The following is a 22,913-nucleotide window of genomic DNA, read 5'->3' as shown; positions in this document are numbered from 1 at the left end:
GACAGGGTGCGTTGAACATTTCCACTGAGAGGACGGGACTGTAGCCACTGACAATGGTGATGCCCAACATACAGCTTGCCATGGAAAGGAGTAAGAAGGATTGGATGAAGACAGTAGGAAAGCAGAGAGACGGAAGGGACTAAGCATCTCCATTCGCTTATCTGAAGTTCTCACCAATGAATTGCATAAGTATCTCTATCTTTATCTTTATGTTTTATTCATATATCATTCATAACCATTTGAGTCTGCCTGACTGAGATTTACAAGATGACTAAAGCTTGCTTCATACCAACAATCTCCGTGGGATCGACCCTTACTCGCGTAAGGTTTATTACTTGGACGACCCAGTGCACTTGCTGGTTAGTTGTGCGAAGTTGTGTTTATGCCATGGTATTGAACACCAAGTTTTTGGATTCATTACCGGGGATTATTTGAGTTGTGAAAAGTAGTGATCACAATTTCGTGCACCAAATTTTTGGCGCCGTTGCCGGGGATTGTTTCGAGTATGGACAACTGACGGTTCATCTTGTTGCTTAGATTAGGTATTTTTCTTCAGATTTCTTTAAGAATGAATTCTAGAGTTTCATGATGATCTGTTGAAATCTGGCTGGCTGCGAAGCCATGTCTAATCTTATTGGACAAAGGTTTGTCCAAACTCAACAATCTCGGCAACGGCGCCAAAAACTTGGTGCGCATGAATCCCACACTTTTGTACAGCAGTACCAGCAAGTGCATTGGGTCGTCCAAGTAGTACCTGAGCGAGTCAGGGTCGATCCCACGAGGATTGTGGTTTCAAGAAGGCTATGCTTATCTTGCAGGTCTTAGTCAGGCAGATTAGAAGGTTATTGGAATATTTGTCAAATTTGCATTAAAAGGAATATTGGAATAGAAATCAGTAAAATGGTTATAATTAAGGATAGAGTTGAGAGTTGGAGTTGCTTTGTCTTTCTGATTGAACTCTGGGACTACTGTCTTCTTTGCTTGTGAATGATCTTCTTCTATGGCAGGCTGTATGTGATCAAAGCCATTTCCCGTGGTCATTGATCTCCTCTGGTCTAGATCAAACGCCATTGCCCGTGGTCGTTCAATCTAACGGAGCGTGAAGCTCTAGCAGTTTATTCTCTTGGCGATCCTACTCAAAATGCCACAGACAAAGTTGAATCTTCCGGATCAGAGAATGCTGCTTCTATGGATTCTAGCCTATACCACGAAGACCATAATCTCCCCGAAAATTGGCTGAACTGGTGTCTCGAGAAGTCCCCAATGAAGTCGTGGAATAACCGTCTGAGAGATGTATAAACATAGGTGTTAGCTCGTGCTTTCCTGCCAAGTATTCATATGAACCCAAGTAGACGTGGGTGTTTGCCAGGCACGTTCGTCTTAATGTGATGAACAAATCTAATTTGTCAGATCATCCTATTCACCACGATGAATATTGGATATACATATTAAAAGTGAATCAAACACTGATCGAAGAAGAAACAGTAATACTTTTAGTTATTCATAGGACTCAGCAGGGCTCCTCCCCTCAACCTAGGAGGTTTAGAAACTCATACTGAAGTAAAAACAATGGTAAAACATGTATGATGGTAAAAATGATCCAAAAAGCTCTGAATTACATAAATTAAATCCCTTAAATACTAAACAGATGACTAGTAAGGGTAAAATAGTCTATTTAGTGCTAAAATCCACTTTTGAGCCCCACTTGGTGAGTGTTTAGGATGAGCTTTGATGAGATCCACATGCTCTGAGGCTCCTTGGTCGTGGAACGCCAGCTAGGGGGTCCTCTCTGGGCGTTTGGACATTGGTCTCTGCTCTTTGGGCGCTGGACGCCTGGAAGGGGGCAGGTAGCTGGCATTGGACGCCGGTTTTGGTCCTTCTAATCCGAAGAAAAGTATAAACTATTATATATTTCTGGAAAGCTCTGGAAGTCATATTTCCATAGCCGTTAAGAGCTCTCCATTTGGACTTATGTAGCTCTAGAAAAGCTCTTCCGAATGCAGGCAGGTTAGATCTGGACAACATCTGTAGTGCTTTCTCTATCTCTGAATCAGACTTCTGCTCCAGCTCCTCAATTTCAGCCAAAAAATACCTGAAATTGTACAAAAATACAAAAACTCATACTAAAATCCAAAAATGTGAATTTAACACTAAAACCTATAAAAACTTAATAAAAACTACTAAAAACTATATGAAAATGATGTCAAAAAGCGTATAAAATATCCGCTCATCATGGCATAACCACCGGCTTGGCCTACCATTAGTCCCATTATTTTAGAGGTTGGAAGACCATGATCATGCATGGTATTCGCCTGAGCTTTTTGTGCCTCAGTCAACCCTAGGTGGTTTAGGATTAGGTGTACCAAGCATTATGGGATAAGATCATGGTTGTGCTTCTCGACTAATTTTTTAACCCTCCAAGTCAAAGTTTTTGGTGTCAAAATACACCGCAAGCATGGCTTCACAACAGTGCGAGTTTGCGCTCTATGCTCCCTCTTCCTACTCGAACTAGATATGTATTTCTCGGCTCTCTTTCCTTCCTTGCTGCAAAAAAACCTCCTTCTGCGTTGTCTTCCATCTTTTCCACATGTTGTATCACCCTGATAAACCACTATTTTATGGTTTATCTTGTACTCAATTAAGTGGTTTTTATTAACTCTTTACCCACTTATTCATACTATTTGCATGGTTTTATATTTCCTTCCTAATTATGTGTTTTGATTGAAAACATGCTTCTTTGATCTTATATTTGCTTATTATTAATCCTCTCTTATTACCATTAGATTCCTTGATATGTGTGTTAAGTGTTTTCAGAGATTATAGGGCATGAATGGCTTAGAGGATGGGAAGAAAGCATGCAAAAGAGGAAGGAATGCAAGAAGTTGGAGAAATTGCTAAGCTGTCTAGCCTGACCTCTTCGCACTCAAACGGCTATAACTTTAGCTACAGAGGTCCAAACGATGCGGTTCCAGTTGCGTTGGAAAGTTAACGTCTGGGGCTTCGATTTGATATATAATATGCCATAGTGACCCTGACGCTAGGCGACGCAACCGCGTGCCCCATGCGGTCGCGTCGCAAGTGACGAAAATCAGCGAATTTGAATTCGCAACCAGCAAATTCTGGGCTGTTTCTGACCCAGTTCTCGACCCAGAAAACACAGATTAGAGGCTATAAAGTGGGAGAATGCATCCATTCATTATCAGGCACTCATAATTCACTTTCCATAATTTAGATCTAGTTTGGAGAGAGGTTATCTCCTCTCTCTCTTTAGGATTAGGATTTAGGATTTAGAATTTCTTCTTATTTTAAGAGTAACTCTGGATCCCAAGTTCAATGTTCTTTTACTTTATATTTATTTCCTATTTTCAGATACTTCATTGCTTGTATTAGATATGTTGCCTAATTGGCTTATGAACTTTTCCATGTTAAGATTTGAATATTTTATTTAATGATATTTGAAGCATTTCAGTTTATGATTGTTCCTTTTTATTATTCCCAATCTGAGGATATTATTATTCTAGTAGATTTAGTTTTTCCCCTTTTGGCTTTGGTTAAATAATTGGTAACTCTTGATTTATCAAACTCATTGTTGATTGAAAATCGGAATTAATTCATCCACTTAATTTACCTTCATAGTTAGAGGTTAACAAAGTGGGAGAAGAATCCAATTCTCATCACAATTGATAAGGATAACTGGGATAGGACCTCCAGTCTTTATACCTTGCCAAGAGTTTAGTTTATAGTTATTTATTTATTTTTCTTATTATTTTTTGTGCAACATATTGCCCAACTAACCTTTTACCTTAATCCAAAACCCCAAACACACTTTCTCATAACCAATAATAAGAACATACATCCCTGCAATTCCTGGAGAAGACGACCCGAGGTTTAAATACTCGGTTATCAATTTATTTAGGGGTTTGTTACTTGTGACAACCAAAACGTTTGTATGAAAGGACTTTTGAAGGTTTAGAAACTATACTTGCAACGAGGATTTATCCGCAAATTTCTAGACCACACAAAAGTTCTCTCATCACACCCTTACAAACTACAAACCTAAGACACCTCGCATAACGTATGATGAGCGGATATTTTATACGCTTTTTGGGGATAATTTCTTATAGATTTTAGCATATTTTAATTAGTTTTTAGTTAAATATCATTAGTTTTTAGGCAAAAATCATATTTCTGGACTTTACTATGAGTGTGTGTATTTTTCTGTGATTTCAGATATTTTCTGGCTGAAATTGAGGGAGCTGAGCAAAAATCTGACTTAGGCTGAAAAAGGACTGCTGATGCTGTTGGATCCTGACCTCCCTGCACTCGGAATGGATTTTCTGGAGCTACAAGAGTCCAATTGGCGCGCTCTCAACGGCGTTGGAAAGTAGACATCCAGGGCTTTCCAGCAATATATAATAGTCCATACTTTGCGCGAGAATAAACGACGTAACTTGGCGTTGAACGCCAAGTTCATGCTGCTGTCTGGAGTTAAACGCCAGAAAAACGTCATGATCCGGAGTTGAACGCCCAAAACACGTCATAACCTGGAGTTTAACGCCAAGAAAGGCCTCTACTCGTGGATAGCTTTAATCTCAGCCCCAGCACACACCAAGTGGGCCCTAGAAGTGGATTTCTGCACCAATTATCTTAGTTTATTCATTTTCTGTAAACCTAGGTTACTAGTTTACTATTTAAACAACTTTTACAGACATTTCTTACACCTCATGACATTTTCAGATCTGAATTATATACTTTTGACGGCATGAGTCTCTAAACTCCATTGTTGGGGGTGAGGAGCTCTGCAGCGTCTCGATGATTTAATACAATTCCTTTGTTTTCCATTCAAACACGCTTGTTCTTATCTAAGATGTTTATTCGCGCTTAATTGTGAAGAAGGTGATGATCCGTGACACTCATCACCTCCCTCAATCCATGAACGTGTGCCTGACAACCACCTCCGTTCTACATCAGACTGAATGAATATCTCTTAGATTCCCCAACAGAATCTTCGTGGTATAAGCTAGATAGATGGCGGCATTCATGAGAATCCGGAAAGTCTAAACCTTGTCTGTGGTATTCCGAGTAGGATTCCGGGATTGAATGACTGTGACGAGCTTCAAACTCCTGAGGGCTGGGCGTTAGTGACAGACGCAAAAGAATGAATGGATTCTATTCCAACCTGATTGAGAACCGACAGATGATTAGCCGTGCTGTGACAGACCATAGGAACGTTTTAACTGAGAGGATGGGAGGTAGCCATTGACAACGGTGACACCCTACATAGAGCTTGCCATGGAAGGAGCCTTGCGTGTGTTGAAGGATTTCAAGGAAGAGTTGAAGTCAAAGGACAAAGCATCTCCAAAACTCCAACATATTCCCCAGTACTGCAAAACAAGTAACTCTATTGTTCAAGTAATAACTATTTATTTTATGCCCTTTTTCTTTATTAAAATACGAGGCTAAAGAATCCTATTGATATCCTGACTAAGACAAATAAAATAAATATTGATTGCTCCAAGCCAATAATCTCCATGGGATCGACCCTTACTCACGTAAGGTATTACTTGGACGACCCAGTGCACTTGCTGGTTAGTTGTGCGAATCACAAATTCGTGCACCAAGTTTTTGGCGCCGTTGCCGGGGATTATTGAGTTTGAACAATTGAAGGCATATTTTATTTCTTAGATTAGGAATAATTTATTTTTGTTGCTACAGAGTCATTAAATTTTGATAGGATAGTTTCTTTTCAAAAATTTCTTTTTAAAAATATTATTTTTCTTAATTAATTGTTAATTTCTCGTAAGTTTAGTGTCTTATTCTAAGTTTGGTGTTAATTGCATATTCTATATTTTCTCTAAAATTCTCGTGTTAGTGTTCTTGGTTCTTCCTTGATTTTCAAGTTGTTCTTGATAATTGGTTATACCCTTTGGAACCTTTTTCAAAAATAATTTTTCTTGGATTGAATCTTGTGCCAAACTTTAAGTTTGGTGTTTTCTTGTTAATCTTTTCATAATTTTCGAAAATTTTCTTAAAGTTTTCTAAAAATTTTAAGTTTGGTGTTCTTTCTTTTGTTCTTGGTGTTCTTGTGAATCTTCAAGGTGTTCTTGAATTTTTCTTGTGCCTTGATCTTAAAATTTTTAAGTTTGGTGTTCCTTGGTGTTTTCCCTCCAAAAATTTTCGAAAATAAGGAGCACTAAATCTAAAAATTTTAAATCTTGTGTCTTTTGTGTGTTTTTCTCTTTCATCATAAAATTCAAAATTCAAAAAAAAAAATTTATTTTCTAACCAATTTTAAAACTACTTTTTCGAAATTTTTAATATAAAATTCAAATTTCAATTTCAAATTTTTCGAAAAATTTTTCACAAAATATTTTCAAAATATTTTTTTTATATTTCGTTTTATTTATTCAACTTTTATAAAATAAATAAAATCAACATATAAATTATCTCTTGTGATCTAGTATGGAAGCAAGTAGGAATGAACAGTCCAAGAGGACTCTAGGGTCATATGCTAACCCCACTACTGCTTCATATGGGAGTAGTATTTGTATACCTTCCATTGGAGTTAGTAGCTTTGAGCTGAATCCTCAGCTCATTATCATGGTGCAGCAAAACTGTCAGTATTCTGGTCTTCCACATGAAGAACCTACAGAGTTTCTGGCACAATTTCTACAAATTGCTGATACAGTACATGATAAGGAAGTAGATCAGAATATCTACAGATTATTACTGTTTCCATTTGCTGTAAAAGATCAAGCTAAGAGATGGTTAAATAACCAGCCTAAGAACAGCATAAAAACATGGAAACAGCTGTCAGAAAAATTCCTGAATCACTATTTTCCTCCCAAACGGATGACACAGCTAAGGCTAAACATCCAAGGCTTCAAACAAGGAGATAATGAATCCCTTTATGATGCTTGGGAGAGATACAGAGAGATGCTAAGAAAATGTCCCTCTGAAATATTTTCAGAATGGGTGCAATTAGACATCTTCTACTATGGGCTTACAGAAAAAGCTCAGATTTCTCTAGACCACTCAGCTGGTGGATCTATACATATGAGAAAAACAATTGAAGAAGCTCAAGAGCTTATTGATACAGTTGCCAGAAATCAGCATCTGTACCTAAGCAGTGAATCCTCTACGAAAGAAGAAGCTAAAACAGTAACTACAGAACTCAGTCCAGTGGATCAGGCTAATGAATTCAATCAGCAATTAGATTTTCTAACTCAGCAACTAGCCGAATTCAAGGAAATATTACAGGAAACAAGAATGGCTAACAGGAACATGGAAGTGCAATTAAAGCAGACAGAAAAGCAACTGTCAAAACAAATAACAGAAGAATGCCAAGCGGTTCAATTGAGAAGTGGGAAAACATTAAATACCTCACTTTAAAACAGCAGGAAACCAAGAAATGAACAAGAGGATACTCAAAATCCCTCTGAGGACAATCAGAGCCCAGAGAGGAACAAAGCTGGCGCTGAACGCCCAGACCATGCTCATTCCTGGCGTTCAACGCCAGAAACAAGCATGAATCCGGCGTTGAACGCCCAAAGGGAGCATGGTTCTGGCGTTCAAACGCCAGTGACAAACAAGGAAGTGGCTTCTAACGCCACTCCAGCTCCCACCACTGGCATTCAAATGCCAGTAGGGAATCAGTCACATACAAGTGCTGATAATAACCCTTCTAAGAAGGGCTCCCAACCCACTTCTGTAGGTAATAAACCTGCAGCAACTAAGGTTGAGGAATACAAAGCCAAAATGCCTTATCCTCAAAAACTCCGCCAAGCGGAACAGGATAAGCAATTTGCCCGCTTTGCAGACTATCTCAGGACTCTTGAAATAAAGATTCCGTTTGCAGAAGCACTTGAGCAAATACCTTCTTATGCTATGTTCATGAAAGAAATCTTAAGTCATAAGAAGGATTGGAGGGAAATTGAAAAAGTCTACCTCACTGAAGAATGTAGTGCAGTCATTCTGAAAAGCTTACCTGAGAAGCTTAAAGATCCCGGGAGCTTTATGATACCATGCACATTAGAGGGTAATTGTACCAAGCAAGCTTTATGTGATCTTGGGGCAAGTATCAACTTAATACCTGCATCTACTATCAGAAAGCTTGGTTTAACTGAAGAAATTAAACCAACCAGGATATGTCTTCAACTTACTGATGGCTCCATTAAATACCCATCAGGCGTGATTGAAGACATGATTGTCAAGGTTGGGTCATTCGTCTTTCCTACTGACTTTGTGGTGCTGGAAATGGAGGAGCACAAGAGTGCAACTCTCATTCTAGGAAGACCTTTCCTAGCAACTGGCCGAACCCTCATTGATGTCCAAAAAGGGGAAGTAACCTTGAGAGTCAATGAGGAGGAGTTCAAGTTGAATGTTGTCAAAGCAATGCAACATCCAGACACCCCAAATGACTGCATGAGTGTTGATATTATTGACTCTTTGGTAAGAGAGGTCAATATGGCTGAGAGTCCCGAATCAGAGCTAGAGGACATCTTTAAAGACGTCCAGCCTGATCTGGAGGAGTCAGAGAAAATAGTAGAATCTCTGAAAATCCCTCAGGAAGAGGAGAAACCTCCTAAACCCGAGCTCAAACCATTACCACCTTCCCTAAAATATGCATTTCTGGGAGAAGGTGATACCTTTCCTGTAATCATAAGCTCTACCTTAGAACCACAGGAAGAGGAAGCACTAATTCAAGTGCTAAGGACACACAAGACAGCTCTTGAGTGGTCCATCAGTGACCTTAAGGGCATTAGCCCAGCTAGATGCATGCACAAGATCTTACTGGAGGGTGATGCCAAGCCAGTGGTTCAACCACAAAGGCGGCTGAACCCAGCCATGAAGGAAGTAGTGCAGAAAGAGGTCACTAAATTACTAGAGGCTGGGATCATTTATCCTATTTCTGACAGCCCCTGGGTGAGCCCTGTCCAAGTTGTCCCAAAGAAAGGTGGCATGACAGTGGTTCATAATGAAAAAAATGAACTGGTTCCTACAAGAACAGTTACAGGGTGGCGTATGTGCATTGATTATAGAAGGCTCAATACAGCCACCAGAAAGGATCATTTTCCTTTACCATTCATAGACCAGATGCTAGAAAGACTAGCAGGTCATGAATACTACTGCTTCCTGGATGGATATTCAGGTTACAATCAAATTACAGTAGATCCCCAGGATCAGGAGAAAACGGCATTCACATGCCCATCCGGAGTATTTGCATACAGAAGGATGCCATTTGGCCTGTGCAATGCACCTGCAACTTTTCAGAGGTGCATGCTCTCAATTTTCTCTGATATGGTGGAAAAATTCCTGGAAGTCTTCATGGATGACTTTTCAGTATTTGGAGACTCATTCAGCTCCTGCCTTAACCATTTAGCACTTGTTCTGAAAAGATGCCAAGAGACTAACCTGGTTTTAAACTGGGAAAAATGTCACTTTATGGTGACTGAAGGAATTGTCATTGGGCACAAAATTTCGAACAAGGGAATAGAGGTGGATCAAGCTAAGGTAGAAGTAATTGAAAAATTACCACCACCTGCTAATGTTAAAGCAATCAGAAGCTTTCTGGGGCATGCAGGATTCTATAGGAGGTTTATAAAGGATTTTTCAAAAATTGCTAAACCTCTGAGCAACCTGCTAGCTGCTGACACGCCATTTATCTTTGATAAAGAGTGTCTGCAGGCGTTTGAGACTCTGAAGGCTAAATTGGTTACAGCACCAATCATCTCTGCACCAGACTGGACATTACCATTTGAATTGATGTGTGATGCCAGTGACCATGCCATTGGTGCAGTGTTGGGACAAAGGCATGACAAGCTTCTGCACGTCATTTACTATGCCAGCCGTGTTCTAAATGATGCCCAGAAGAATTACACAACCACAGAAAAAGAGCTACTTGCAGTGGTTTACGCCATTGACAAATTCAGATCCTATTTAGTAGGATCAAAAGTGATTGTGTACACTGATCATGCTGCTCTTAAATATCTACTCACAAAGCAGGATTCAAAACCCAGACTCATCAGATGGGTGTTGCTTCTGCAAGAGTTTGATATAGAAATAAGAGACAGAAAAGGGACAGAAAATCAAGTAGCAGATCACCTGTCCCGAATAGAACCAGTAGAAGGGGCGTCCCTCCCTCTCACTGAGATCTCTGAAACCTTTCTGGATGAGCAACTGTTTGCCATCCAGGAAGTGCCATGGTTTGCAGACATTGCAAAATACAAGGCAGTGAGATTCATACCCAAAGAGTACAGTAGGGTGCAATCAAAGAAATTAATCACAGATGCAAAGTACTATCTTTGGGATGAACCATATCTCTTCAAGAGATGTGCAGACGGAGTAATCCGTAGATGTGTGCCTAAAGAGGAAGCACAGAAGATCCTTTGGCATTGCCATGGATCACAGTATGGAGGATATTTCGGAAGTGAGCGAACAGCCACAAGAGTCCTCCAAAGTGGCTTCTACTGTCCTACTCTCTATAAAGATTCCCGTGCATTTGTGCTTAATTGTGACAGTTGCCAAAGATCCGGCAACCTACCTCACAGTTATGCCATGCCTCAACAAGGGATCTTGGAGATTGAATTGTTTGATGTATGGGGCATTGACTTCATGGGACCCTTCCCACCATCATACTCAAACACTTATATTCTGGTGGCAGTGGATTATGTATCCAAATGGGTGGAGGCTATTGCAACACCCACCAATGACACTAAAACAGTGTTAAAATTCCTCCAGAAACACATTTTCAGCAAATTTGGTATCCCTAGAGTGTTAATCAGTGATGGGGGCACTCATTTCTGCAATAAATAGCTTTATGCTGCTCTGGTTCGTTATGGAGTTAGCCACAGGGTAGCTACTCCATATCATCCACAAACTAACGGGCAAGCTGAAGTCTCAAATAGAGAACTCAAAAGAATCCTGGAACGGACTGTAATTAACCGTAGAAAGGATTGGGCAAGAAGCCTGGATGATGCTCTGTGGGCATACAGAACAGCATTCAAGACCCCTATAGGGACCTCTCCATACCAGCTTGTGTATGGAAAGGCATGTCACTTGCCAGTGGAACTGGAACACAAGGCCTACTGGGCAACCAGATTCTTAAACCTTGATGCCAAGTTAGCTGGAGAAAAACGATTGCTCCAGTTAAATGAGCTAGATGAATTTAGACTCAATGCTTTTGAAAATGCAAAAATTTACAAGGAGAAAGCAAAAAGATAGCATGATAAGAAATTGTCATCCAAAGTCTTTAAACCAGGACAGAAAGTTCTACTATTCAATTCTAGGCTCAAATTATTCCCTGGGAAATTAAAATCCCGGTGGAGAGGTCCATATGTAATCACAAGCGTATCACCATATGGATACATAGAACTTTAGGATAGTGACTCTAACAAAAAGTTCATTGTTAATGGACAAAGAGTTAAACACTATCTTGAAGATAATTTCGAGCAAGAATGCTCAAGACTGAGACTTCATTGAAGATCAGTGACAGTCCAGCTAATGACATTAAAGAAGCGCTTGCTGGGAGGCAACCCAGCCATTTACAAAGTTTATTTACTAATTAAATAAATTTTCTTTTCTTTACAGGTTTGAGTCCAAGTATCTTCAAAGGTGAAATAGCAATTGGGTGAAGTCACAGAGTTACAGGAAATTTTGGAAGCTCACTGGCGTGAAAAAGCCAGTAAGAAATACTTTGGGCGTTAAACGCCCAAAAGAAGCTCCCACTGGGCGTTTAACGCCAGAAAGGAGCATCTTCTGGGCGTTAAACGCCAGAAAGATGCACCTTCTGGGCGTTTAACGCCAGTCTGCTAGCATCCTGGGCGTTCAGAAAAATGCCCAGTGACGAAGGACTTCCTGGCGTTCAACGCCAGAAAGAAGCACCAGATGGGCGTTGAACGCCCAGGAGAAGCAACATGTGGGCGTTGAACGCCCAAAACATGCACCATGTGGGCGTTCAACGCCAGGATGATGGGAGGAGGTACAATTCGTTTTTCTTCATAATTTTTCAAAATTTTTATGTTTCAATTCATGATTTCTTGCATAAACATATTTCAAATTATCACTTTCAATTCCAAAAGCTTTTATCCTAATTTCTAAAATCCAATGTTGCAAATGTTTTAGATATATCTTAACCCAAAAGAACAAATGGCTTTCCAATCCAATCCATCATCTTTTCAAATTTGTTTTCAAAACTTGATTATATTTTTTTTAAAAAAAAATCTTTTTCAAAAGTAAATTTCAAATTTATCTTTTAAATTATTATTCATATCTTTCTCTTTTAAAAATTATATCTTTTTCTGATCATATCTTTTAAAATCATATCTTCTATCTTATCTCTTTCTTATTTTTCGAAAATTACCCACCCCCCCTCCCTATATCTTGTATTCGGCAACCTCCTCATCATCACCATTCCACATTGCTCTCCTCCTATCCCTCTTCTTTCTTCTCTTTTGCTTGAGGACAAGCAAAGCTCTAAGTTTGGTGTGTTTTACCCGTGATCACAAAAACTATTGTGTCTCTTGATCATGGCCCCTAAAGGGAAACAACCCAACCCAAAAGGCAAGAAAGAAAGCACTCCAAAGCCACTTTGGAATTAAGGGAAGTTCTTAACTAAAGAACATTCAGACCATTACTACAAGATAATGAGTCACAGATCAGTGATCCCGGAAGTCAGATTCGATCTGAAAGAAGATGAATATCCGGAGATCCAAGAGCAAATTCGAAACAAAAATTGGGAAATTCTGGCCAATCCTGAAACGAAAGTGGGGAAGAACATGGTTCAGGAATTTTATGCTAATCTATGGCAGACAGAAAGGCAAAGAATCATTGGAGCTGCTCTCTTTGACCATAAGACCGTAGTCAGAGGAAAGATCATTCATACCAATTCTGACAAGATCAGGGAGATATTCAAGATTCCTCAACTGAAAGATGACCCAGACTCCTTTAATAGGAGAATGATGAGGGTCAATAAAGGGTTGGACAAGATTCTGGAGGATATATGCATCCCTGGAGCCAAGTGGACTACCAGCACGACTGGCGTCCCAGTTCAACTAAAAAGGGAAGATCTAAAACCAGTAGCCAGAGGCTGGCTGGATTTCATTGGGCGTTCCATATTGCCCACCAGCAACCGTTCTGAAGTAACCATCAAAAGAGCTGTCATGATTCACTGCATCATGTTGGGAAAAGAGCCCATTACTGGAACATCAATGGTCAGACAGCAGCAACAAGATGATCCAACCAAGAGAAGAGCACAAGAAGCTCTCCCAGAACTGCCCCAATTCGAATACTGGGAACATCTTGAGGCTTCTATTTCCAGATTGCAAGAAGCTATGGATCAAATAAAGGAAGAACAGAATAATCAAAGTAGCATGATTTGCAAACTGCTCAAGGAACAGGAGGAGCAAGGGCGTGATCTAAGGGAGCTGAAGCGCCAAAAGATTAATCCATGAAAAAGCACCACACATATTAGAGGAGCACCTACTCCTCAAAACAACAGGTTGCTGAGTTCCAAATTTTTTTTCTTTTCCTGCTTTTAACTTAGTGATAGGATAATTATAGAAATTTACCTTAGGAGATATTTAGTTTATCTATTTTGATTTTATTTCCAATTAAGCTATAATTTATTTTTCTCATCATCATCAGGCATGAATAAAGTAGTAGATTTTTTTTAGAATATAGAAGTAATTTATATTTTCGAGTTCTTAATAATAAAATTTATAATTAATTATATGTGGTGGCAACACTTTTTGTTCTCTGAATGAATGCTTGAACAGTGCATAAATTGTACTTTGAATTTGATGAATATTGGCTCCTGAAAGGATGAGGAACACGAAAAATATTATTGATGATCTGAAAAATCATGAAATTGATTCTTGAAGCAAGAAAAAGCAGTCAAAAAAAAAAAAAAACAAGCCATGAGCACTAGCCTAGAGTAAAAAAAGGGATCCAAGGCTTTGAGCATCAATGGATAGGAGGGCCCAAGGAAATAAAATCCAGGCCTAAGCGGCTAAACCAAGCTGTCCCTAACCATATGCTTGTGGCATGCAGGTCCAAGTTACAAGCTTGAGACTGAGTGGTTAAGGTCGTGATCCAAAGCAAAAGAGTGTGCTTAAGAGCTCTGGACACCACTAATTGGGGACTTTAGCAAAGCTAAGTCACAATCTGAAAAGGTTCACCCAGTTATGTGTCTGTGGCATTTATGTATCTGGTGGTAATACTGGAAAACAAAGTGCTTAGGGCCACGGCCAAGACTCATAAAATAACTGTATTCAAGAATCAACATACTACACTAGGAGAGTCAATAATACTATCTGAATTCTGAGTTCCTAAGGATGCCAATCATTCTGAAAATTTAAAGATACAGGGGGATGCCAAAACTGTTCAGAAACAAAAAGCTATAAGCCCCGCTCATCTAATAAGAATATGAGCTTCATTTAAAACTCTAAAATATTATTACTTCTTAATTTCTGTTAGAACCTATTTTATTTATCTAGTTGCTTGAGGACAAGCAACAGTTTAAGTTTGGTGTTGTGATGAGCGGATATTTTATACGCTTTTTGGGGGTAATTTCTTATAGATTTTAGCATATTTTAATTAGTTTTTAGTTAAATATCATTAGTTTTTAGGCAAAAATCATATTTCTGGACTTTACTATGAGTGTGTATATTTTTCTGTGATTTCAGGTATTTTCTGGCTGAAATTGAGGGAGCTGAGCAAAAATCTGACTTAGGCTGAAAAAGGACTGCTGATGCTGTTGGATCCTGACCTCCCTGCACTCGGAATGGATTTTCTGGAGCTACAAGAGTTCAATTGGCGCGCTCTCAACGGCGTTGGAAAGTAGACATCCAGGGCTTTCCAGCAATATATAATAGTCCATACTTTGCGCGAGAATAAACGACGTAACTTGGCGTTGAACGCCAAGTTCATGCTGCTGTCTGGAGTTAAACGCCAGAAAAACGTCATGATCCGGAGTTGAACGCCCAAAACACGTCATAACCTGGAGTTTAACGCCAAGAAAGGCCTCTACTCGTGGATAGCTTTAATCTCAGCCCCAGCACACACCAAGTGGGCCCCAGAAGTGGATTTCTGCACCAATTATCTTAGTTTATTCATTTTCTGTAAACCTAGGTTACTAGTTTACTATTTAAACAACTTTTACAGACATTTCTTACACCTCATGACATTTTCAGATCTGAATTATATACTTTTGACGGCATGAGTCTCTAAACTCCATTGTTGGGGGTGAGGAGCTCTGCAGCGTCTCGATGATTTAATACAATTCCTTTGTTTTCCATTCAAACACGCTTGTTCTTATCTAAGATGTTTATTCGCGCTTAATTGTGAAGAAGGTGATGATCCGTGACACTCATCACCTCCCTCAATCCATGAACGTGTGCCTGACAACCACCTCCGTTCTACATCAGACTGAATGAATATCTCTTAGATTCCCCAACAGAATCTTCGTGGTATAAGCTAGATAGATGGCGGCATTCATGAGAATCCGGAAAGTCTAAACCTTGTCTGTGGTATTCCGAGTAGGATTCCGGGATTGAATGACTGTGACGGGCTTCAAACTCCTGAGGGCTGGGCGTTAGTGACAGACGCAAAAGAATCAATGGATTCTATTCCAACCTGATTGAGAACCGACAGATGATTAGCCGTGCTGTGACAGAGCATAGGAACGTTTTCACTGAGAGGATGGGAGGTAGCCATTGACAACGGTGACACCCTACATAGAGCTTGCCATGGAAGGAGCCTTGCGTGTGTTGAAGGATTTCAAGGAAGAGTTGAAGTCAAAGGACAAAGCATCTCCAAAACTCCAACATATTCCCCAGTACTGCAAAACAAGTAACTCTATTGTTCAAGTAATAACTATTTATTTTATGCCCTTTTTCTTTATTAAAATACGAGGCTAAAGAATCCTATTGATATCCTGACTAAGACAAATAAAATAAACATTGATTGCTCCAAGCCAATAATCTCCGTGGGATCGACCCTTACTCACGTAAGGTATTACTTGGACGACCCAGTGCACTTGCTGGTTAGTTGTGCGAATCACAAATTCGTGCACCAACGTACATACAAGTTATAGGCTGCATCCGATGTTTCAAAGGTCTAGTTTATAATATCATCGGTCGTCACAGACACACACTTACTACTATTGCCACCACAATCACAAGTGCAGTTAACATTTTCTTCCACACCAGTCATCATGCAATCTTCAACGTTGTCTTGTGAACTGAGTGGTTCCGAGTCAACATCCATTGCACCCTAATGAGAAGAAATAAACCAAGGGTAATAAATAAGAGTTTTCAATTAAAAGCTATTAGTATTAATTAATTAAAACCTTTGAAAGTGATTGACTATTACTCATTGTGATAATTCTTTGCTCCAATCCATTAGATGAAATAAAGAATAAGTAGCAAATGAAGTAGCAAAAATACTTGGTCCTATCAAATGCAAAGAATATGCAAGCTAAGCTAGTGAATAAAGGGTGATGCTTAAAAATGTATTTAACTGAAATTTGTCTTTTTAAAATAATCAAACAAACCTACCTAAAATATATATCTTCTTTATTCAAACGTTGTTCCAAGAAGTCCTGAGAGAATGCAAATCTAAATTAAAACAGTAAATACAGAAAGTAACATTCCAAAGAGAGATAACAAGTATATCAATACTCAATACTCAATACTGTTAATTGTTATTATCCTATTCCGCAACATATGCTATAATGTACAAATACTTTGTTTCTGTTCAAATATCTATACTGTAGGCATATTTTCATCATATACTATTAAATTAAACTTCCTAATTGTAACTATAGTTTTGATAAAATGGTTGTATTTACATATTGCTATTTGTGCAAAACGGAAGGCCAGACTAGCTAGCATTAATTCTCTTACAAGAAACTAGTATAACTTAGAAAACAACAATGATAAAACCATGGAGAGATTCTATAGTTCCTACTAAATAAAACAATTAGATCAAAACTAAAGGTGAATTTTCAGTATTAAGAAATCAACTGTCTTTCTTAAATCTCCAATTCAATTATGCCAGTAATCCAAAGCGTTGACTTACTATACAATGAACAAGTGCAGAAATAGAAGGAAGATGAAGAGGTACTAAAGGGCAGAAAAAGAGTTAGTTTTCTTGTTCCTACGATTATGAGCACATGCTGATGCTACGAAAATCCTTTTGTTGGTTCAAATTACCATTTTCCTTCTCAGTTCTGATAAAGAACATTGAGAATTGAGAAAGATGATCAACACAGCAGAGCCACAAAACACACAACAACACACCAGAACCTAGAACCCAGAACCCACAGCAGCAGTGACAGCACAACCAGAAAATTAATAACAGCACAAAATTAATACTACCAACAGCATTCCGCATTCAACATTCAGCAACAAAAATTATCATTCAGCAACAAACAACATTTGATTTGATTTCCATTTTTAGCATTCAGCAACAATCATTACAAAACAGTAACAAGTAATCCCTAATCACACTAAACCTGAAATCAATAAAGCTATACACAAATTTTAATAGTGATTTGATTTCTATTTTTAGCAGCAGAAAGAAAATTTCAACAAAAATTTTAGGAATTAAAAAAAGAGCAACAACACAAAATCAATTATTTAATTTTCCATTAGTCCATTCACAATTTCACATTCAAAAATCAGCAACAAAGCATAAAAGGAAGAGAAGAATCGAAGAAGTGAAAGCATTGCCATTAACCTTCGACGGAGACATGGACGATGACTGGCGAGATGACAACGAATGGCGACACAGCGGCAAGCTGCTCCAAGTTCGAGAGAAGCCAGCGAGGACAGTGACAGGGGAAGGAGGACGCCGAGCTGCAAGAGAGGATGCAGAGGCGCCGACAGTACGGACGGCGGCGGCATTGCGACAGAACCGTTGTAGGGAGAACTTAGGATTTTGGTTGGGTGAGTTTGAACTTTGCCTCAGAGTTCAGGCCTTCAAAGGGATAGTGATTCACGAATTGGGGGTGGGGTAGGTGTTGGGGGATGGTTGCGTTGTTTTTTTATTTTTAAAAAATAAAGCGATGCCGTTTTAAAAGAACCGGTCGGTTTATTATCGATTTTTAGCGGTTTAGAGATTGCCAGTTTGGAAAGTGGACCGGACCATTTTTCACACCGGTTCCCAGTTGAACCGGTTCGACTGGCCAATCCGGTCCAATTTTTAGAACATTGATTAGTGTTATAAAGAAATCGATTTTATTTTGGTTAGTTAAAAAAAACGATTCATTAAAACGTCCAATAATATGACGACACGTAAGCGTCTTTACAAAAAGACTTTTTATGCATCTTTTTTTGGTGAACAACCAAGAGAAAAAACAAAAGAGCAGGAAAAAAAGAAAAGAAATCAGGTTCTTAACAGCAAGAAAGGACAAACCACCTCTGGCGGTTGGTGCCAAAGGTGAACCTCATCGGCCCCGCTACTTCCAGATCCTATCGTTGCCAACCGATCTGCCACGACATTAGCTTCTCTCGGCATAAGCTCAAAACGAATATCTCAAACTCTTCTTAACTTCAACTCAAAGATCAGTTGTATCACTTCTTTTTCAAGATGCCAGAGTAGAACTTGCCAACCAGTCACTAGCTCAAAAGTTGTTGCATAATCTGTCTCACAGACAACAAGCTTAAGACCCGCCTCCCAAGCCCAAGCCAAATCTTTCCATATACTCCACAACTCCATCTTGATGATACTAGATCCAAAGGAATTTCCTGAGCATCCCATTACCCATTGACTAGAGCTATCGCGAATTACCCACCCAAAACCAGCACAATCATCCCCCAAGCTCACACTCTCATCACAATTTAACTTTCAAACACCAGGTTCTGGCGTTGACCAAGACAGAGGTTTTAATCCCTAGACCCAACACACTCGATTCTGAGTAGTATATTCAAAATTCATCATCCACCTGCGAGCCTTGTAACTTTTTATGCATCTTTTATGGGAGCATCTCCTTTTTTTATACATTTTCTATTTTTTAAATTAAAACAATTCATTAGAAACAAAAAATTGCTTTTTATATTATAAAAGAAATGTATTAAAAAATATAAAAATAATATAAATTTTATTTTAAAAAAAAAAACTAAAAAAGCGTAACTTATTACTCTGGTGGTAGATACATCCACCAAAGTCACCCAAAAAAAAAAAAAAAAGATACATCCACCAAGCACTCGTGGTCAGAAACCCGTCCTCCTCCTTGTGTGGACACTATCCCACATATCTTGGCTTCACATTATATAATCCTCCTCTGTTCTCTTATCATTTGTTTCATCCTTCAACTCTTTTCCCGTTGCTAATAACTAACAACACAAGTACACAACTCACACCGTCACACAAGATGGTCGCTATGTTCCTCTCTTCAATAACTCCTCTCTTTGAAAACCTTAACCATTACTACACCAACAACAACACCACACCCTTCCTCATAATTGCTTTCACCGTCATCTCCGCACTAACATGGCTCCTCTTCCTCAGGCCCAACATGGCCCACCGCAACCTCCCACCCGGCCCACCGGGCCTCCCCATCTTCGGCAACCTCCTCTCCCTTGACCCAGACCTCCACACCTACTTCTTATCCCTGGCCCATACCTACGGCCCAATCTTCAAGATCCAGCTTGGCAGCAAGCTAGGCATCGTCATAACCTCTCCTTCGATGGTCCGCGAAGTCCTCAAGGAACACGACTCCGTTTTCGCCAACCGCGACGTCCCTGCCGCTGGAAGAGCCGCCACCTACGGCGGAGCTGACATCGCATGGACACCATACGGCCCCGAGTGGCGTATGCTGAGAAAAGTATGCGTCCTCAAGATGCTGAGCAACAACACTCTCGACTCCGTCTACGAGCTCCGCCGGAATGAGGTCCGAAAAATGGTCGGGTTCTTGCACGATCGGGTCGGTTCAGAGGTGAACGTTGGGGAGCAAGTGTTCCTAACTGTGCTGAATGTGATAACGGAGATGATGTGGGGAGGGGCGGTGGAGGGGCAGGAGAGGGAGGGATTGGGGGCGGAATTCAGGGAAGTGGTGGCGGAGATGACGCACCTACTTGGGAAGCCGAACGTGTCGGATTTTTTTCCCGCGTTGGCACGGTTTGATTTACAGCGGGTGGAGAAGCAGATGCACGCGCTGGTGCCGCGGTTCGATGGGATCTTCGAGAGGAAGATTGGCGAGAGGGTGAAAGAAGGGAACAAGAAGAGCAATGATTTCTTGCAGTTTCTGTTGAACTTGAGGGAGGAAGCTGACTCCAAGACTCCACTCACCATGGTTCAGCTCAAGGCATTACTCATGGTATGTTTTCTTCCTTTATAAGGCCTATGTCTCTTATATGCATGAACAACATATTTGATGAAATCGTAATTGATGATATCTGACAAGATTTAGATAGAGTTGAAAAAGAGTAAAATTTCCTCAGCTCAAATCATATATATATATCCAAATATATATATATATATATATATCCAAAAATATGTATATAAAAAATTAATTATATTACATGTATATCAAAATTAGTTATTAATATAAAATATATATTAAAATATAAATATATATTAAAAATAAATTAGATTACATATATTTATATATAAATATATTAGTGATTAATTTTGATATACGAATAGCATTTTTGATAAAAAAAAATTATCCAACAATTTTAATTTATATATTTTAATATATAATTTATATATTTTATATAAATTAATAACTAATTTTCTTTTCTATAATGACATGACTGAACAAAATTAATTGTGTGATATCAAGGTCCAAACTTATTGTAAATTTCTTTTACTTTTTCTTTTAACTTTTCAACTAATATATATATATATATATATATATATATATATATATATATATATATATTTTTTTAATAAATTCAAAAATAAAACTTACTCAATATTTACAAAGAGTAAGTAATTGTTAGTAAATTAATATTTTAAATCAGTTCTTAAACAAATTGTTGGTTTATATAAAAAGATTGATATGAAAATTTTAAATTTTTTGTGAATTGTTATGTTTTTATTAAATAATGATAGAGATTAATTTGTTTAATTTTTTGTTAAAATTTAATGTGAAGATTAATATATTTAAGAAAATAAAACAATTAAATACCAATTTAATAATTAAAATTTGTTGAAAATTAATTTTTAGGTCTAAAAAATTTTTAGCAACGGAATTAGGATATTACTCTTACTAGTAAAAGGTCATTATTGGATGACTATGACTTATTTCGGTACCATAGCCATTGTAATCCCTTGTACCTTATTGGGTATGGCTGCACTTTTGGCCTTATAAAGATATTTTAGGGCTATTCAATGCTAAGTAAGGGAAAACAAGATTAAATTAAGTATTTGTTGAACGAGAAAACTTTTCATTTTACAACCAGATCATCAAATCCTTACTTGGACGCAATAAAAATCATATAGGTTATTATTTGCTTTTTCTTCAACAAAGAGTCTTCAACTAAATATTAGCTAATTTTGGAAATTTTGTACGGCTATTAACAGGACATGGTGGTGGGTGGATCTGACACATCCGCTAACACAATCGAATTTGCTATGGCTGAAATGATAAAAAATTCAGAGGTAATGAAGAAAGTCCAAGAAGAACTAGAAGCAGTGGTTGGCAGAGACAACATGGTAGAAGAATCACACATTCACAAGCTACCTTACTTGTGTGCAGTAATGAAAGAAACCCTTCGATTGCACCCAGCACTTCCACTCTTAATCCCTCACCGCCCCAGTGAAACCACCACCATCGGAGGATACACAGTTCCAAAGGATTCTCGCGTGTTCGTGAACGTGTGGGCCATACACAGAGACCCTTCTATTTGGGACAATCCACTTGAGTTTGATCCTACTAGGTTCTTGAGGGATGATGATGGTGGTGCCAACAAATGGGATTTTAGTGGCAGTGACTTCACGTATTTCCCATTTGGTTCCGGAAGAAGAATATGTGCTGGGATCGCAATGGCTGAAAGGACAGTTCTGTATTTTCTTGCCACCCTTGTGCATTCCTTTGACTGGAGGGTAATTGATGGTGAAAAACTTGATATATCAGAAAAGTTTGGTATTGTTCTTAAGAAGAAGACACCTTTAGTTGTTATTCCCAAGTTACGACTATCTAATTTAGGTCTTTATAAGTAGAATTACTTATTCACGTAATTAATGATCAATATTCGAATGATGAACACTTACATGCAGTTATTTTCATGCAAAATTTATATATAGTTAAAAATTGTTAGATGATAATTTAATCAAATTTATTAAATTATCTAAAAATTTTTAAATATCTTTGTATAAAAACAAATATATATACTATTTCCATAAAATCTGTATCCTATACACTCAAATACTATTCTCTACCGCTATTTGATGTATGTTGTTCAATTGTCAAGTTTTTTTTATCATCAACGTCATGGACAAAAGTACACACTTCAGTCACTTTGAATTGTATCCTTGTTGTTAAGTAGCACATCATCTAATTTATCAAGTCAATAAAATTTTACCATGGATTAATTGGTAGTTTGTGGCTATAGCGGTACATTTGACAATAATAATGAGAGATTAATTGATGATGGATCAGTAAGATAACGAGACATACATTTTCCTTTCTCACATGATGGTTTTATTTTCATTTCACTTAGTTGTTGGTACGGCCTGGTCCAGGCCACTCACGGGTCAACCCGACCCGCTGAGAACCCGACTCGAATGGTCGGGCACGCGATATTCGCCACGCAACCCGGACACGCGTCCTTGCCAGCTCGTCGCTACAGCTAAGAGGAAGCTTCGGGGAAGGTGGGCCCATTCTTGCATTGCCCACCTTTGACACGGTATAAATGGTACGTTACATATTACCTACCCACTTTTACCTGCACACTCACTGACTA

General features: G+C 38.6%; 1 protein-coding gene across 1 annotated transcript; it reads left to right on the top strand.

Moving 5' to 3' along the window:
* Positions 1 to 19,298: 19,298 nt before the first annotated feature.
* LOC130963412 (flavonoid 3'-monooxygenase CYP75B137-like) lies at positions 19,299 to 22,214 on the top strand. The gene is made up of 2 exons (XM_057889535.1): positions 19,299 to 20,320; positions 21,532 to 22,214. The coding sequence occupies exons 1-2, from the start codon at positions 19,376 to 19,378 to the stop codon at positions 22,168 to 22,170; spliced, it is 1,584 nt and encodes a 527-aa protein (XP_057745518.1). The 5' UTR covers positions 19,299 to 19,375; the 3' UTR covers positions 22,171 to 22,214.
* Positions 22,215 to 22,913: the final 699 nt, after the last annotated feature.

Source organism: Arachis stenosperma, chromosome 1 (assembly GCF_014773155.1).
Source record: "Arachis stenosperma cultivar V10309 chromosome 1, arast.V10309.gnm1.PFL2, whole genome shotgun sequence".
In the NCBI taxonomy this organism is placed as follows: domain Eukaryota; kingdom Viridiplantae; phylum Streptophyta; class Magnoliopsida; order Fabales; family Fabaceae; genus Arachis; species Arachis stenosperma.
The sequence above is the reverse complement of the archived record's forward strand: the minus strand, read 5'-3'. Positions and strand labels throughout refer to the sequence as shown.

Bases quoted from the DNA above. Each gene is read 5' to 3' on its own strand.
- LOC130963412 (XM_057889535.1), top strand. From the start codon at position 19,376: ATGGTCGCTATGTTCCTCTCTTCAATAACTCCTCTCTTTGAAAACCTT. The intron at 20,321-21,531 runs GTATGTTTTCTT...GGCTATTAACAG, and splicing joins AGCTCAAGGCATTACTCATG to GACATGGTGGTGGGTGGATC.